Source organism: Trichoderma gamsii, assembly GCF_001481775.2.
Source record: "Trichoderma gamsii strain T6085 chromosome Unknown Scaffold_33.2, whole genome shotgun sequence".
Taxonomy (NCBI): Eukaryota; Fungi; Ascomycota; class Sordariomycetes; order Hypocreales; family Hypocreaceae; genus Trichoderma; species Trichoderma gamsii.
The window spans coordinates 1-17,100 of NW_020171370.1; the positions used below are offsets into that span (position 1 = coordinate 1).

General features: G+C 50.9%; 6 protein-coding genes across 6 annotated transcripts; 1 reads left to right on the forward strand and 5 right to left on the reverse strand.

The window, feature by feature from the left end:
* Positions 1-1,393: 1,393 nt before the first annotated feature.
* Positions 1,394-3,172, reverse strand: TGAM01_v208132 (hypothetical protein; the record flags this gene model as incomplete). The annotated part of the gene is made up of 1 exon (XM_018809426.1): positions 1,394-3,172. The coding sequence occupies one exon, from the start codon at positions 3,170-3,172 to the stop codon at positions 1,394-1,396; it is 1,779 nt and encodes a 592-aa protein (XP_018657310.1).
* Positions 3,173-3,975: 803 nt separating this feature from the next.
* On the reverse strand, positions 3,976-6,122 carry TGAM01_v208133 (hypothetical protein; the record flags this gene model as incomplete). The annotated part of the gene is made up of 3 exons (XM_024550261.1): positions 3,976-4,805; positions 4,877-5,163; positions 5,215-6,122. The coding sequence occupies 3 exons, from the start codon at positions 6,120-6,122 to the stop codon at positions 3,976-3,978; spliced, it is 2,025 nt and encodes a 674-aa protein (XP_024404968.1).
* Positions 6,123-7,711: 1,589 nt separating this feature from the next.
* TGAM01_v208134 (hypothetical protein) lies at positions 7,712-9,238 on the reverse strand (the record flags this gene model as incomplete). Its single annotated transcript, XM_018809428.2, has 1 exon — positions 7,712-9,238. The coding sequence occupies one exon, from the start codon at positions 9,236-9,238 to the stop codon at positions 7,712-7,714; it is 1,527 nt and encodes a 508-aa protein (XP_018657312.2).
* A 428-nt stretch (positions 9,239-9,666) lies between these two features.
* On the forward strand, positions 9,667-10,770 carry TGAM01_v208135 (hypothetical protein; the record flags this gene model as incomplete). Its single annotated transcript, XM_018809429.1, has 1 exon — positions 9,667-10,770. One exon carries the CDS (start codon positions 9,667-9,669, stop codon positions 10,768-10,770), a length of 1,104 nt encoding a protein of 367 aa, XP_018657313.1.
* A 170-nt stretch (positions 10,771-10,940) lies between these two features.
* Positions 10,941-11,942, reverse strand: TGAM01_v208136 (hypothetical protein; the record flags this gene model as incomplete). Its single annotated transcript, XM_018809430.1, has 1 exon — positions 10,941-11,942. The coding sequence occupies one exon, from the start codon at positions 11,940-11,942 to the stop codon at positions 10,941-10,943; it is 1,002 nt and encodes a 333-aa protein (XP_018657314.1).
* Positions 11,943-12,645: 703 nt separating this feature from the next.
* On the reverse strand, positions 12,646-14,960 carry TGAM01_v208137 (hypothetical protein; the record flags this gene model as incomplete). The annotated part of the gene is made up of 7 exons (XM_018809431.1): positions 12,646-13,104; positions 13,160-13,809; positions 13,879-14,256; positions 14,314-14,418; positions 14,479-14,546; positions 14,610-14,734; positions 14,802-14,960. 7 exons carry the CDS (start codon positions 14,958-14,960, stop codon positions 12,646-12,648), a joined length of 1,944 nt encoding a protein of 647 aa, XP_018657315.1.
* Positions 14,961-17,100: the final 2,140 nt, after the last annotated feature.

Genomic DNA, 17,100 nt, shown 5'->3' on the forward strand with positions numbered 1-17,100 from the left:
TACTATATCTACTATATCTACTATATCTACTATATCTACTATATCTACTATATCTACTATATCTACTATATCTACTATATCTACTATATCTACTATATCTACTATATCTACTATATCTACTATATCTGCCCACTGCTAGTGTATGACTTATAGAGGTCAGAACCATGAAGGGGTCAATTTCAATAATATCTTGGAGCGGAAACCTTGAAAAGAAGAATATTGTCTATCCATTTTCAACTAAGTCTCAAAACCTTCACAGCAGGGCTATGGACCTAGACCTGGCTCCTGCTCCAATCTTCAGCATGGTTCTAAAGAGCAGTACGCCATGATCATGACATGTATGACAGGCAGATGGTTCGCCTCTCCAAGCTCAAGCGTCCAGGCCACAACGCCTTCTTAACACTATTATGTTTTCCTTTTCAATACACACAACGATCTCTGTATATTAATAATTCATACAAACTTACACAAAGCAGTACATTTAACTCGGTACCACTACACCTATGCGTCTGAAGCCTAGTACACGTAGCGGAAATTGGGATTCTCCTGATCAGATAAGCCACATGCAAGCCAAGAAACCCATCATCCAAACTCACCTTCACACGTGTAACCGCATACAGCCAAACCACAACTACCTTAGTGCCATGCATTCTACGAAGCCTGCGTCAATGCTATGCAAACTTGCAAAGCCGGCTTGCATTCCTTCCGAAAACAGGATGCTCTATTGGTCGCCGTACGGCTCTCGCTATCTAGGTGAAGGTCTCTCTGCCGCAGCTGCATGTGTTTGCCTGTTTGCCTTTTCCTGTCACACCGCCAGTCTTTTGTGCAATACGAGACGGGTCGACTGTACGCAAGGGAAAGAGACTGGCCATTCAGCGTCGTTGAAAATGACTCACGCAATGGCAAAGATGTGCGGAGCAACTAGCAGCATGCTTGATTATGTGTAGCTGTCTTACACGACCATTACGACACGATTTGGTATATATTGCGTGCTGGTGGCAAACAAATCATTACGGGTCGACATTACGACGTAAGGAGGACAAAGTTGCATCAAGTGCTATACAGTTAAGCAGTATATTGTAGTAGTATTTCCAAACGCCACCAGCACCGTATATGAAGTGTGCTATTAATAGAAAGATAATCCAATGTTCTCAAGATAACCAAGATGTGGGTGCGAACCCGAAGACAGTCTCAATTTCGGTCCCGTTGAGATTCTCCGTAATGAATGCAGAAAGAGGAAACAAAGAGAAAGAGGAAATAGAGAAAGAGAAGGCCAATCTAGATGGTGGTAACACATATGCGTAAGAGAAGTAGAGAAAAATGAAAAGATGGCTACAATCTGAAAAAGCCAGTGTATGGTGAAGCAAGCTTTCAAAAAAACACAATAGCCCATTTATATCACAATACCACGCTGACTCCAGCCTCCTCTGCCCTTCCAAGCCCAAAGCAATAGGAAACACGCAACAACCACACAGACACCCTCTGCCCAAAACGTAACAGCATAGCAATGCTTTCCGTAGCAAACGGAGTCATCAGACCCGCCATCACCAGGCTGCGATGGATCAGTGGAAGAGCTCCTCGATCCAGCCTCATAAACGGCCGAATAGACAAGGCCCCAGAATGTAGATCCGAAAGCAGGCAGCATAGCGATGATGCCGAAGTTTGTAGCAAAGTTTTCGACACCCCAGATGATTGTGACGATGAGAGGAGTAAGAGAGAAGACAGCTCCATAGCCCGCTCCAACAAGGCCAGAGACAACCCAGAATCGGTCGGCATGATTCTGAGCAGCACCGCTGGCAAGGAATAGTAGTCCGGTTGCAAGTAAGACAGCAAAGAAAAGCATAAAGACAACGCGAGAGATGGCAAAGCGCTTAAGCGGAGACGAGGGTCGCGAAGGAGGTACTTGGATATGCTGAGTCTCTGGTGCTGGGGCCAAGATGTCGGTCAGGGTGCCAATCGTGAGACGAGCAATGGTGCTGGTAACACCAAAGATGGAAACATGAGTGGCAGCTGAGGTCCCGTGGTTGACATCTTCGGTGATAGGAGGCGTGAGAGTGCCGATGACAGTGCCTAGGTTGTTGATGAAGGCCTCGCCGGGTCCAATCATGAGCAGAAATGCCAAGGCAAACGGCCACATTGTGTGGTCGGACAAGAAACGACGCGTCTCGGCGTTGAGGACCCAATTCTTCTTCCACTTTGCGTCGTCGTCAACCTCCTCTGTAATGTCGTCTTGAGCAATGGCCGGAATTGCGCCGTAGCCTCCATTAGATCTTCGGCTTTCGGATCGCGCCAGCAGAGAGCTTCCGTCTAGGAGCCCACTCTGCTCCAGCTCTTCAATGGCCTCCTCAATCAGCTCTTCTTCGTCGACAACCTTGAGAGTAAAGACGCTGAGAATGCCAACGACGAACAGAAGGGCGGCAAGGAAAACGAAGAAGCGAAAGACGTCAACATCGCCCCTGGACCCGTCGGGATTCTTCTCGGCCAAGAAGCGGCTGCCAAACTGGCTCAGCCACATGCCACTGAGGCCAAAGCCAGTGATGGGCATGGCCAGCGCCAGGCCTCTGTATTTGCCCTTGCCGAAATTCTTGGCGCACGTCGATACGGAGCTGATGTACATGGCGCAGGTGCCGGCTCCAATCATGATGAAGGCAAGCACCATGAGCGGATATGACCAGCCGTTCTCTGCGCCATGAGACTTGCCAAGCGTATTGTACTCGTAGTCTAGCTTCTTGTATATACCCGCTGCGAGTCCGTAGCCTCCTCCGAACAAAAAAGCAGACAGAAGAGCCAGCGGCGCAACGCCCATGCGATCGCAGACGTATCCCATGATTGATATGGGCAGGTATAGCGCCACGGAGCTGCCGATGGCGACGCCATTGACCTGGAATTGCGTGTAATGAAGTCGTGACAGGAATTTTGGCGCGTAGAGCGAGAAGACGACGATGGATCCGGCACAAAGAGCAGCAATGGTGGCAGATATCAGCGAGATGAAGCGGGCAATCTGCTTGGACCGTCGCTGGCGGCGGCGGATCAGCGGGTCGGACACGCTGGAGGACAAGTCGCCTTCATCGTCGCTGGCGAGGTAGGAAGAGCGGTCGTCATCGTCGGTAGCGGTGGGAGGACTCGGATAGATGAAGTGCTGCTGGTCAGAGGGCGACGCCGAGGTCGGCATGACGGGCGATTCGGAGGAGATTCGTCGCGCGATCAGCAGTGCGAAGAGACGGGAATTGAATTATCAATCGGTCGAAGTAGATGGAGTCGATCAGTGGCTTCGCATGCTTGATTCGAGGCTCGAGATGAAAGACGAAAGAATAACAACAGAAGAAAAGGAGCGCGACGAAGAAAGGGGGCACAAAGAGACTGAAACGACGAGGAATTGCGGAAGAGCAAGCATTGATGGGAAGAGCGAGTTTAAAAGGGTGGAGCATGGATGGATGGCCGGATGACACAAGTCGAGCTCTTATCGACGCGATAGCGATAGCTGATAGCGACGATTCACTGCCAAAGTCTGGGGAAGGCCGTAAATGGGCTCCGTCATCAGCGCTGGAACGCGTCTTCCGTAGCGGCGGCGGTGGAGCCTTCAGGGGGGGTTGGCTGGGGATCTACGCTTGAGGACGGGTGCTAGGGGAGGCTAGGGGCGATGGCTGGGTCCTGTACCCTTCTGAGATGCAGCATAACGTGATCATGAGACTGCACTTGAGTATGAGACACAAGATAAAAATTGCAGATCGATCGAATCACTCATTTAAGTCGTGTTTGATGCTATAAAAAAAGAAGAAAGAACTCATTTCATCGCTACGCTAGCCTACCATCGCCTATTTTGTTGTCCCTTTTCCCAAGCCCATCTAAATAAAACTCCATCGCAGTCGTTTCCGGCGCCATGAAAGAGACAAAGAGAAATATGCTCGCAGTATGTCACTTACATGGCTCACAACTATCAATTCAATCACTCATCACCCTTTTCAGCCAGCCATTTCACCACCCAGGCTGATCAAGCTGATTCTCCGGAAACTTATCCAGCGCAATCCTCACCAAACTCGTCACCTTTCGCGTGTCCCACGATGCAGACATTCTCGGCGGCTCAATGTCCTCTCCCTCCGTCGCCGGCGGCGGATTCTTGCACCTCGCCACCTTGCCATTCTCATCCCTGGTGGCCAGGCCGGGAAGATCCATACTCTCATTAAACGAAATCAGCATGAAGCCCTGGCCCGTCGTGGCAATGAAGAAGTCTTTGTCCATGAAGATCCTGCGCCCAAAGCCATGGTCGGACATGTAGTCTTCGACTTCCACCTGCTGGCGTATTATTGATTTGGAAACTTTGCTTGTGTGAGCGCAGCGAGAGGGGCCGTCGCCAATGGGGACCGGCTGCAGCCACTCCAGGCCGTGGGAATAACCCTGGCTGACGAGGTACTCGTCAAACCAGCTGATGACAAGCTGGTCCTCCCATGCACACAAGTCAAAGTGTCTCGCCTGCGCGGGGTTCGGCCTCCGACGGCTCTCGTACTTGATGTGGAGGAAAGTCTCGGTCAAGACGTTAAAGGTGACACACAGCCAGTCGGTATATGGTTTGGCTTGCTTGTCTGCCCATGGAGCGTTACCCCTGTCCAAGACGAGCTGGACAATGCCAAGCGCGTAGCCGCCGTAGTTGTCCATCTTCTGGGCAGTGAGCGTCAGGCGCATGGCCGGGCACGAATACCTGGTCGTAGGGTCGCGGTGGTATTCCGGATGAGAGATGGATGATTCAAATCGTTTCACCGGCTTGCCACGCTCAAACTTGATGACGACGACGATGTGGATAAGAGGATCTACAATGTAGTGACACAACGATGTATTAGCCTGAAGAAGTTTGAGAGAAAGTTGTCAGAGTGATGCTTACCGGGCTGCAAGGCTGAATGCAGCCACGCTGCATAGACGACGTCCGTGTCTGTTGGGTGAAACACGATGCCCGGGATGCCCCCCAAATCGCTCTCCCATCCCTCTCGCTCGAAAAAGTGCTGCTCGTGATCAACGTTCAGCTCGTAGGCAGTATCGCTCCAGCCCCACATGATGACATGGCCCTGCCTGGTGACAAACGCCACTGTGTCGCCCTGAGCATAGCAGTGGGCAAACTTGCCCGGGAGGACGACATTCCTGGACTGCCGGAACTGCAGGTGAAACACTGTTCTACAGAATGTGTTTAGTATGATATGGACAAGCAAGATTGATATAACATACATGGTTTGCCCGTTGTCAGTTGTCGTCCGGTGTCTGCTCTGATGCTGAGGCAGGCTCGTCGCCAGCACCACCAAGCTGTCCGTCACAGCCTGCAGCTGCAGCGGCCGCCCCGAGATGAAGTCCATGCCAAAGCTGAACCGCGACCTCTCTCTCGTGTACAAATCATCCACAATGACATGGCAGTTATCCGGCTGCCACGCCAGCTTGCCGCTGCTGTAGTGCACCGTCAGGGGCCCAAAGCCAAAGTTGACCTCGCGCAAATTGCCCAGCTGGCGACTCGCCGGCGGGTCCTCAGCGTTGGTGAAGATGTCGCTGCTCCAGCCCACGTCCCAGGCGATAAAGGACCGCTTGACGTACAGCTTGCGCATGTACTGTTGGGCTGTGGCGCGGAATAGCTGGTTGCGGTCCGGCACGTCGTTGTGGTAGAGCTCCAGCAGGCCCGGGAAGAAGCGGCTGCACAGCGCCGAGGCCACGGCGCCCTGCATCCAGGCCTCGCGCCAGTCCTTGCTCACGAGATAGCAGCTGAGCACGTCCTGCAGGTCCAGGTGCGGGATGATGTAGGCAAAGACCTCGGGCGGCAGCTCGCTGAGGCCGGCGAAGCCATCGAGGCGCACGGAGCCGTCGATGAAGCGGCTGCGGATGTGCAGCAGGTCCCACGAGCTGAGGCCGTCGAGCAGGGCGTCGAGCGACTCTCGCCTGCGCCGCGGGCCATAGTCGCGCCGCTTGGGGCGATCAGTTGGCATCTGGGATTGGGATTGGGATTGCCTCATGCGCTGGGCGAGCGTTAAGGGTAAAGGTGGAGGCTGCGGTGGAGGCGACGGCGAGCGTGGCGGCGAGGGGATCGAGTCGTCTGCGGGCACTAAATTGACGGAGCGTTTGAGGATCTTGATGTGAGCGTTTGGATACATGATTTTGGGTGGTTGAAATAAAGCGGAAATGGACCAGGGAAGCCGCCCGAGAAAAAGCCGAGAAAAAGGTCACAGAATTATTCCTCTACTCTCAGCCAGGAGTGTGAGGAGAATAGATGAGAAAGAAGAAGAGAAGAAAAGAGGTGGTACTGAGTGGCTGAAGCCTCTCGGCTGCCGTCGATAGAGCCTGAAGTCGAGGTACGCGCGCTGTACGGGGCGGATACTCGTACGAGAGTCGGCAGTAGCGCAGAAGCCGGGGAGCAGGACGGGGAGTGCCGTAGAGCAGGCCGTCACGTGTAGGTATTTCGGTGAGCGAGCCTCCAACGTCCTGCCAAGGACCTTCAATTATAGGCCGGCAGGGGAAGACACAAGCTGAACTGCTTGCATCTTGGTACTTATATGGGCTTCAATATCCGCTGGTTGAGAACCCAGGCCTCTGCTAGAGGACATGAGATCGAAACATGCCAAGGCAAGCCACAGTTCAGGCGGAGAGGGGTAGCTGCATATTACAAAAAGAATACAACCAAATACATGTAATACATGTAATACAAAGAGTCAAGAGACAAAAATAAGTACAAGCAAACACGGCTGCAATTCCACCGCATGTGCTCTATTAAGAAAACTGCACCTAAATGACACACGTGGTTCCACCCCAGTGGCTCGGTTCCATGCCGAGATCAGACAAGTCGCCGCCCTTGCGTCTAATGCCTGTCTCTGGCTCCAGGAGAAGACGGAGTACTCGGAGTATTAGGCGTATCTCAATCTCGCAATCTGTGTGTCAATCTGTCAATCGAGAGTCTCCTGTCCATCGTTTGTTCGTCGATCGGCGTCGCTGCCCTACTATGGGGCTGGCGGCACCTCATCCCTCTGGGTTGGGTACCTGTGCCTGAATTGCGGTTGATTGCCAAGACAGCACGAGCAAGGAATGTTGCGGGCAGCCGGCCATGGTTCTAGCAATTACTCGCGTGCGTGCATGCATGCAACTACAACTGCGACAGGTTGCTACGTTGTATAGCGCCATACCTTAATCCTCCCCGGTCTGCGCTGCCATCCCGGCACGCATACAAGCAAGGCTGCCTTATCATGTGCGATAAATTGGCTGTCTGTCCGGTAACAGTCATGAATATGAGATGTTGGGCATGCTTTGCGTTCGTTTTGCCGGGCGCCATCTGACCATGGTTGCATGTCGTTACGCCGCTGATCGAGGCCATGTGGAGTCTGGGGCAGCCGGATGGCCCAGCCTGTCTAATAGAGGGCGCCGCCATGCAGCTCGGCATGCAGCTCGGACTATACTGGAATAGCCGGCTGTGTCTCTTCGGTGAGTTGGATGCAGTCTCACACACCTTGCGGTTGACGCCGCGTTGGATAATACCACACATTGACAGCAACAGCACAGCCGTTTATACTCAAGATATGTGTGTAGTGACACGTGTAAAGAGTTATACACTGATATTCAACCATCCAAATATTATACCAGCATTAGATTAGCATAAACATTACAAGATCATAACTGATTCAAAAGACAAAGGAGGCAAAAGTCATACGACTGATCCCCCACACACTCTCTTCCAAGCCAGCAGTAGTGCCTTTCACGCTTGCTCTAGGCCTTCGCTTCGTGCCGGTCCCGTCTGCCTGTAATACTCTTCCATGCCTTTCCACCACTCCTTGATCCCTGCCACGTCCAGCCACTCCAACTCCCAGGGGTCCTCAAACCACCACCTCTTCTCGCCAGCATCTTTCTTCCCATCGCTAGCATACTTCTTCAAGCTGCCGCCATCGAAGCGGTGGTTCTTTACGCCGACAAGCAGCACCGCGCTGCCTACTTTGGGCGTGAACCCATCCGGGTCCAGGAATACCGTTAGATGCACCTGTTTTGCCGTCGACGGGTCGGCGATGCGAGCCGTTCGCTGCTTTCCTGGCGGCAGATGAGAGGACTCCACGGGCGAGAGGGAGGCGATGATGGCGAGCACGTTGCACGACCAGTTTTGTGCATACGGCAGATGCGGGATCAGGCGCAGGGTTGTGAGCTTGAGAGGGACCTGTTGGTTATGCCAGTCTCTGGGTAGCGCAATGGGCTGCTGCTGCTGCTGCTGCTGCTGCGACTTGTCGGTGTTAATGTCGCCTGCCGCCGCCATCTCCCTTGCATCCGATGTTGGTGTCATTGGCTTGGTGCTAGCAGCAGCAGCAGCAGCAGTACGATTACGAGCACCAGTAATGGCACTCCGAAGGGGGAATGTGCGTGTTTCGAATGCCTCGAATGCCTCCTCCAGGTCCTCGTCGTCCTCGTCATCCTCGTCATCATCGTTGTCGTCATTGTCATTGTCATTGTCAAAGCCCGGCAGCTGGAAGCTAACCTTGGCTTTCCCCTTTTCCTGCACCTTGCCCTGCGTCTTGGTCGGCGTCCTGCTCGGTGTCTTGGTAGGGGTGCTGACTGACGGTGAATCTGGCCGATCCGCGAATCTAACCACATTGCTGCTCTGTGGCTTGGATGCCTTGGGAGTTGTGGTGGCTGCCTCGCCCGGTGCTGCCCCCTGGTCTCGATCCTCTTCCACGACTGCTGCCCCCTTGGCGCTGGTACTGTCCGTGAGACTGTTGCTCTTCTCACGGTTTCGCCACAAGGCCATGTACGTCTCATTCCATCCACAAGTCTCCAGCTCGTTCACAATCAGGTATGCCATGGTCTTTGCGTCCTCTTCCCGTCTCTCTCGCCTCTCTTCCTCATCCTCAGCTCCATCCTCATCCTCCTCCTCCTCCTCCTCCTCCCCTCCTTCTCCAAAGACGCCACCCCCATCTGGCTCTTCCAGCCGCAGCATAAAGTCGCCCACCCTGACGCAGCATCCCACGAATACGTCCCTCTGCTCGACCAGGTGAAACATGTCGGGATGCAGCAATGCCTGAACGCACAGCTCGCCGTCGCCCAGCACCAATCGGATGGCATGCGAGTCGTCCTCATCCGGCGACGCAGCCGCCACGGGCATCACGTCGATGCCCTCGACCAGAAAAATGGAGCCCGGGATGCAGCGGCGAGTCTGGAGCAGGTGCCCGATGAGCGGCTGGAGCGTGAATGGCTCGTAGCCCGGCGCAGGCGTTATGGCGGCAGCATTGAGGCGAGCCATCGTTGCATGGGGCTTGGCCGTGCCGGCATTTTTGTCGCTGGCTTCAAGGCTAGTTGCTGCTGCCGCCTGCGAGCGTCATTCTACAGGCTCGATCAAGAGCAGGGTTTCTCGCCAAGAACCAGTGAAAGCAGCACGAATCACAGACTCAAGATAAGGGCGTGGTGGTTGGCAGCCAGAAGCGTTGAGCTGCGTTAAATCCACAAGCGTGAAATGTCTCATGCATCTATCAGAGCTTGCTGTAAACCGGGGCCTCCCTTCAGGCACTAACGCCGCTGTAGCTCGCAGTGACATGCCCCCATAATTTTGATCTAGATAAAAACCAACGTAGGTTCCCATTGATCTCAAATAGCGTGAGCCTCGCATTTGTCGTCTCTCGTTTTCGTTCTCAGTCCTTTACTTCAAGTAAGAAGCATACCAAATAACACATAATGGAGGCTCCACCCCCCGATATACTCGCCAAAGAAGTCGAAACCGCCATTGGCGCCCTCATCCAGGCCTCCAAGCTCAGCCAACTCATCGTCAAGTCCCACGACAAGGGCACCATCACCAAAGACGACCTCAGCCCCGTCACCATTGCCGATTTTGCTGTTCAAGCTCTCCTGATTGCCTCTTTCAAAGAAATCTTCCCCAACGACACCTTTGTGGGCGAAGAAGATGCCTCCGATCTACGCGCCAACGATGCGTTAATGACTCGCGTTTGGGACCTCCTCAACACCATTGCCCAAGACGAATTCACCCAGCAGGGTGCCTGTAAGCTGCCCCAGTCAAAGGAGCACATGTGCGACTTGATCGACCAGGCCGGCTCGAGCAGCCCCGGAGGACCTGGATCCGGCAGGGTCTGGGTGTTTGATCCTATTGATGGCACCAAGACGTATGTGAAGGGCCAGCTGTACGCCATCAACGTCGGCCTCATTGTCGACGGCAAACAGGCCTTTGGAGCTGTTTCATGTCCGAACCTGTCATTACGGCACAATGGCGATCTCAAAAACGAAAGTGCCAATCCTGAAGGCAGTGGCTGCATCCTGTTTGCCATCAAAGGCCACGGTGCCTTTTACAGATACTTGGATTCACATCACAAAGAGCTGAAGAGCCCGATTCTTTCAATACCGTCAACCTTTGCAGGGAACCATAGTGGCTTCGTCACATGTACTGGCCTTGTTGATTCAGCTCTCGACGGAGTACACGACGTTGTTGCTCAGCGCCTGGGGCTTCAATTCCCCGGCAGTGACGTCGTCCCTTGGGTTGTGCGATGGGCTGCTCTGGCACTCAGCATAGGCAGCGTCACTGTCTGGGTGTATAAGCGTCGTGATCGCTATGCAAAGGCCTGGGACCATGCGGGTGCTATGCTTCTCTTTGAAGAGACGGGTGGAAAGATTACTGACGTGCATGGAAAGGATATTGACTTCTCAGCGGGAAGAAAGCTGAGCAACAACTTTGGATTTGTGGCTGCGCCTGTGGCATTGCATGCCAAGGTGCTGGGGATTGTGCAAGATGTGCTCAAAGAACAGGGAAGAGATGAGTTTCTACAGTAGTTACTTCAAGCGAAGTTGTCTTTTAGATATTATGGAGCAGAGCGAAAAGGAGGAAAGAGTTGATAAGCTACTATACATATAGTCTATGGTACATGGTGATTTAAGATGGGACTACTGAGACCAAAAGCTTTACATACAACAATATCATTGCATCCAAAACAAAGAACTCTCTACGCAGTATACACTCCATGACTGACAGAATGATATCCCTTCTTTCCCACAATTCCAACCAGATCGCTACGCCAGTCCTCTCCTCGAGATATCCTCTCAATCGTCCGCGAAAACGTGTATTCAGGCTCCCAGCCAAGTTCGCGAACCGCCTTGCTCGAATCATACACACGATCCATTCGATCCAAATATTTCCATCCTTTCTCACGAAATACCGCCGCAGCTTCAGGCGCCACTCTATTAATCACTTCTTCTGGGTTCCTATCTAGCGCAGCCAGCGTCTCCGCATCGTTTGAGAAAGGTGGCGGTGCGCTGATGATGTATTTCGACCAACCAATTTGCCTCGCCTTGCTCATTGCGCATACCGTTGCTGATACAATGTCCTTGATATCGCAGCGGCGATATGCCATCTCCAGGACCTTCAAGTTGTCATCTTCCATTGAGTTGCGTCGGTCTTCGTCGTCGTCTTGCTCCGGGAAGAAGCGGCTCGTGCGAAGGACAAGAATCGGCAGTTTATGCTGTTTGTGGAAGAGCTGGCAGATATCCTCAGCGGCGACTTTTGTCACGCCGTAGATGTTTTTGGGGATGGGTGTGACGGTTTCGTCTATCCATGCCGCTGGAGAGCTGGGCTTGGGGCTGAGAGCGCTTCCGAAGGCGCTGGTTGTGCTGAAGAAGACGAAACTTTCTAGTTGATTCCCGAGCTTTGTTGCTTCTTCGAGTAGGACCAGAGTTCCTGCGATGTTTGTTTGCACAAAGTCGTCTTTGGTGTGAGATTCAACATGAGGCTTGTGGAGAGTCGCCGTGTGAAGAATGTGCTTGATGGGGTGTTTTTGAAGGATTTCGGCAATAATCTCTTGGTCTGTTACTGAGCAGACACAAGTAGTCGTAGCAGAAGCGAGAATGTCGATTCCAATTGGGGTGAATCCGAGTGATGGCAGTGTTATCATGAGGGCATGGCCCAAATGGCCCGACGAGCCTGTGACGAGGACATCATATTGCGCCATGCCGATACAGCACTTTCGGCAACTTGGAAAATTGCCAATGGATATATGGCAGAGAGAAGATGAAGAATATCAAAGCACAGCTAACAGGAATCGAGATGTCTTGCAAATCGAATGTGTTCCAAGTGGCAACCAGCCAATAAATAGACCGTTCCGAGCTATATGGCCGAGTGGGGTGCGCTTGGGGAAGCGGCAAATGACTCTGCCAGATTCCGACGTTAGTCTAGAAAAGGAAAAAAATTAGAGGACGGCGAGAAGAATGAGGAAATAAAAGTTAAGCTTAACAAGTAGAGATGAGCGAGTAATTGGCGCTGTGGTGCACTATGACTGAGGAGCTCCAGCTCAGCCAATACTCAAATCTCTATGCATAACTAAGAAATGTCCGTCAGATTTAGAATATCGCTAGATATGGATATAAGAAAGAGGCACAAGGATATTGGCACAAGGCCTCAAACGTTATGTAGACAACGTGATATGGAGAGAAAAGTTGAATGAAAATTGAATAACTATATATACAGATCTAGTCGCTTTCGACAAAGTGGTATCTAAACTTTCGCTCGCTCGCTCGCTCGCTCGCGCATATTTTCCTCTAATATTACACATTATGTGCAAGCCGCTCCGAAACTTTATGTTTACCGTTCGCAAAAAATAAGAAATAAAAAGGGATAACCCTGCACTGTGGCTTCTTCAACCGTCAACTCCGCGATTAAACGTAATCGTTGTTGTGAGGAGGCTGTGGTGCAGGCCGATATTCATAAGGCATGCCTGACGCTCCACTGTAAGAGGTTGGCCCTTGCATGTTGCTGACCATGGGTTGAGCGTGTTCGGACTCGCTGCTCGTTTTATCCTCACGAGATCTGCGGCGCATCGGAATGGGGCCGTGTCGTTTGAAGAAAATCGGGGCGTCGTGGGGGACATGCGTGAGAATGAGAACAACGCCCCAAGCGATACAGAGCGTGGGCAACAGCCAAGGGGTGTCGAGATAGGCATTCAATTTGTCGTCGTTGGTTCTGAGCAACGCAACGAGGCCCATGCCTAGAGCCAAGAGGAAGATGATGATTGTGCGGATGACCGGCCAGGGTTTCCAGGGAGTGACTCTGGCAACGACTGCCAGAAGAGTCATGAGTGCTAGGCAGAGACCAGCGGCGACATAGCCATAAGTGAACTGATAATTGTTAGCTGGACACATTTGTAAGTTGCGTGTAGCACAAGGCACATACCACTAGGAAATAACGCTCCAAGGTCTCGTCGGTGACCTGTGATGCAAACTGGGCATTTGTTGAGGTGTCTTCGATGCCTTGTTCTTCGTTTTCTTTGCTAATCTCTCCTTCCAGGTCAATTTCAAAAGTCGAAAAGATGCTGTTGTACATTGCGGTCTGAAGGGAATCCATGATATTCTGAAACAGATCTGTAGTTGTGTCGTTTGGCAGAAAGAAGTCGGGTTCAACCTCGGCTTTTGACAGCTTAGACCAAAAGGAATTAGGAATGTCTGTGATGTTGGCCAGTGCATCGCTGATGAGATCGTTTGTATCGGAGTACTCGGGATGGTACAACTCGAAGAACTCGTTGAGCTCTTCCGTAATATTCTTCTGCACTTCAACGCTGGTAGTATCTTCAAGTGCGCGAGGATCTTCGACTATCCAGTTGACTGATAGATGGTTAATGACGTCTATTACTTTGGACCACTGAATGAACTGGGTGAATCCCTGCATGAAGAGAACCAGTGCGAGATGGAATGGAAAATGAAGCAGTGTCCATATAATTTGGCGCAACGGAGGGAGGTATGCGGTTTTCATCCAGTCGTAATAGATCAAAAACAGCATGTAAGTTGTTGCCACGCCAGCAGTCAGGATTCCAATAGTAGCAGCATCTGGTGTCAAGAAGGAATATTGTTAGTCTTGCCAGATAGCGATGTTGCAAAATACTTCAACAGACTTACCCCACGCATCAGGACCTTCAACAATGATGACGACTTTTTCAGCCAGAGCAACGATACTTTCGCCGAGAATCACAATCGTCAAAAGGCTCATACGATTCATCAAGTGAGTCTTGACAAGACTGAGAACAGAGAACCCAAGCGATAGCCCAAGGGTTAAGACAACCTCCAAAGAACCAACAACGTACCACGTGATGAACACGCGGCTCTGTTTATCTTCGCTGAAGCGGAATGTAATACCGAGATAGATCATTGATGCGATGAAATGGATCGCAATCTGGATGTAGAATGGGAGGTGGGTGCGCTTAAATTTTCTCAGGTGCCATAGGATACTGGCATACTCGATCGCCAAAGCCAGTCGAGAGGCCATCAGAATGAGAGCTATCAAAAAGAAATATCAGTATATGATCAGTATTTTAAGAGCGTACAAGAGCCTACACATTGCCCTCATAGAAGACAAATCCTGGTCGTTTGGGTTGAATTTCGGGGCGACCACTGCGAATCCCACAAAGACTCCAAGGTGAACAGCTCGGACCAGTCGTTCTATAGAAGACGGTTAGAAAATGGCATACATAAAACCACTTGGGCGAAGAAAAGGTGTACCAAATATGCTGTCTGTCACAAATCTAACGTCGTAAAGCCCAACGACAAGCCAGCTTATCCACAGCATACTGCACGAAACAGATTAGCAAATCCGCATCACTCCCATGTTACAATTGTTTCTCGTTGCGCACCAAAAGTATCCAGCATAAGACCCGAGTCGGTCGATACTGGTGACTGCCAGCTCCTTCGAAAAGACGACGTAGTTTGCGGCGAAAAACAAGTCTGTGAATACCTCCAGCATACCAGCCTCTTCATGCTACACCCCAAAAACCATCATCAGAATCGAATCGTATTTCTATATTTGCCTGTTATTGAAAGCTTACCCTCTGAAACTGTATGGTCGGGTCGCTGAAGCGATCCCCAAATTCGCTGAGATTCGGTTGCTCTGATCCTCGCCGCTCGGAAGCATCCTCGATAAGCGGGCTCTTCATGAGCCGAAGCTTCTCACGAGGAGTAAGCTCGAGACTTTCTCTCTCCGCCATGTTGGTAGGTGATTCTATTTGCAAATATAATATAACCAACTATACAGTCTTGCAACTGAGACAGGAATGCCAAAAGCAAAAGTTGTTGGATGCAGCTTATGGTATTAATACCTTTGGCTATCACAGCCAGGAAGCCCTACCAGGAATTCGATTGGCGTGATAAAACAAGCAAAGCTAGACCACGTCGGGCGCGATTGTGCCAGCCCTGGTGCCGTCAGCCGAGAGCCTCATTGAAATTAAGACATACTATGGAGTGGTCCTTATCGAGTGACTCCCTTCATTCTTCATCTCTTCACACTCGCATCTACGCCCTAGACTGGGGGGGGAAGACGTGGTGGAGCGTTAGCTTGCGGTAAGCGCATAGCCTGCTGCAAAAATAGGCACAGAGGGGCATGGTTTGCCGCTAGACTTGCAGAGCCTTGCGCCAATGAATTCCTAGACTTCCCTTTTCTGTTGCCGTTGTCGAGGCTCTGTGGCCCTTGCGGACAGGGGCTCTGTGGCTAGCACCTAATTGTTGGGGCAGTTTACTCCATGTTGTGAAACGCAACAAGAAAAGAGAGACAGGTCAAAACGGCGATCGGGGCTGAGCAGTATGTATGGAGTATGGGGATCTGGGATAGATCTTGGACGCAGAGCACTGACGAAATAGTGGCTTGGCTTCGAGATAGTAACAACTCATCTCATACAGTAAATAGACAAAATAGTTCTACAAGAGCAGTTGTGCACCTTCACTTGAAGCTGCAGAGTTTTTGCAGCGACGCTCTCATCAAAGACTCTGGCGTTCGTTCTTTATCTTCCTTAGTGTTTGGCTGACTTTAGAGCACGGCTAGTGTCGTTTGCAACAAGCAAACAGCGCTGGCAACGCAGGCATCTCCTTGCCAAACCGGTTTCTTTTCCAATGAAATGACTGCCGGAAAATCTCATCATCTCAACTATGTCGTGTCACTTTTGGCGTCCACACGAGTGGCCATGGGGTTCGGGCAAGCGCCAACTAGTGCTTACACTCATGCACGACTTTTTTGGCGAACTTGAGGCTGAGACAATAGTCCGAAAACGCTTCATTGCGAAAGTCAAGTTTCCTAAAAAGGTATTCATTTGTAAACTCGAATAACTTTCGAAGGGCAGAATAATAGAATCAACATTGTCGATTGTTCCTTCTTTTTACCGCAGTACGTTAGCCATCCCGTTCTGCAAATGCCATGTGAGGCTGGTTAATGACATTGAATACTAAGCAGTATTAGCTCATCTCACTAGGTAGTCATGAGCAAGTGTCGCGCGGGCTTAAGCGTGTAAGTGGGACTTGCTTTCGGCGCTCATTTCAGAGATGCGAAGGACCAGGGTCACAACCAGGCTCCAAGATTGATAATTGGGCTGGATGATCTAGACCAAGTAAGTAAGCAAATAATGATGCGATAGTGGCCTATTACAGGCAGTAGGAAAGAAATAGTAATCTTTTCCAAGCAATACTTGGGTGAAATCTAAGTTTGAAGGATTGTAAAAGTGGTGGACATCAAGCTAAGAATCCCAATCCGAAGGATGAATGTTGGCAATTTCGTGGTTGCCTGAACTCATTGCGAAGCATCACTAGCAGAACCAAATAGACGTAGAATTGCAATAGCCCGCCACGCATGTCTATAAGCATATAGTGAACCTAACTCTATGTTACTCCCACTACCGTCATGAATCATGCCCAGGTATAAGTTGGGAAAATACTGATCGTGTCGCTTAACGGTGGAGAATTGTGTTCCGAATGATTAATAATCTGGAAAAAGATAGTCGACAACAAGCCAAAAATACACTTTGTGCTATTCTTGGATGCCGATTCAAGCGGAGGGCCAATAGAATTTGGAATTCAAATAATGAGCCCTGTAAGCGTCAACTTAGCGTAGCACCCTAAATGACAAATAAACTCGCAATGCCTCATGTCGATCCTGAGACAAAGGCGGATTTCCGCCATGACAAGTTTCTGTGCAATCTATAGTCATGAATAGATTTTATTTTGACAGTAGTAAATAATAGGCCACCAGTTTTGCCAAGTATTGCTGTTTCTTCTCCTGATTTTGTTGCTGTTAATTTCCTCTTAAACACTATGTCAGCGTCACGTTGAGCGGCTGACGTTGAAAGATAGATTAGCATACAG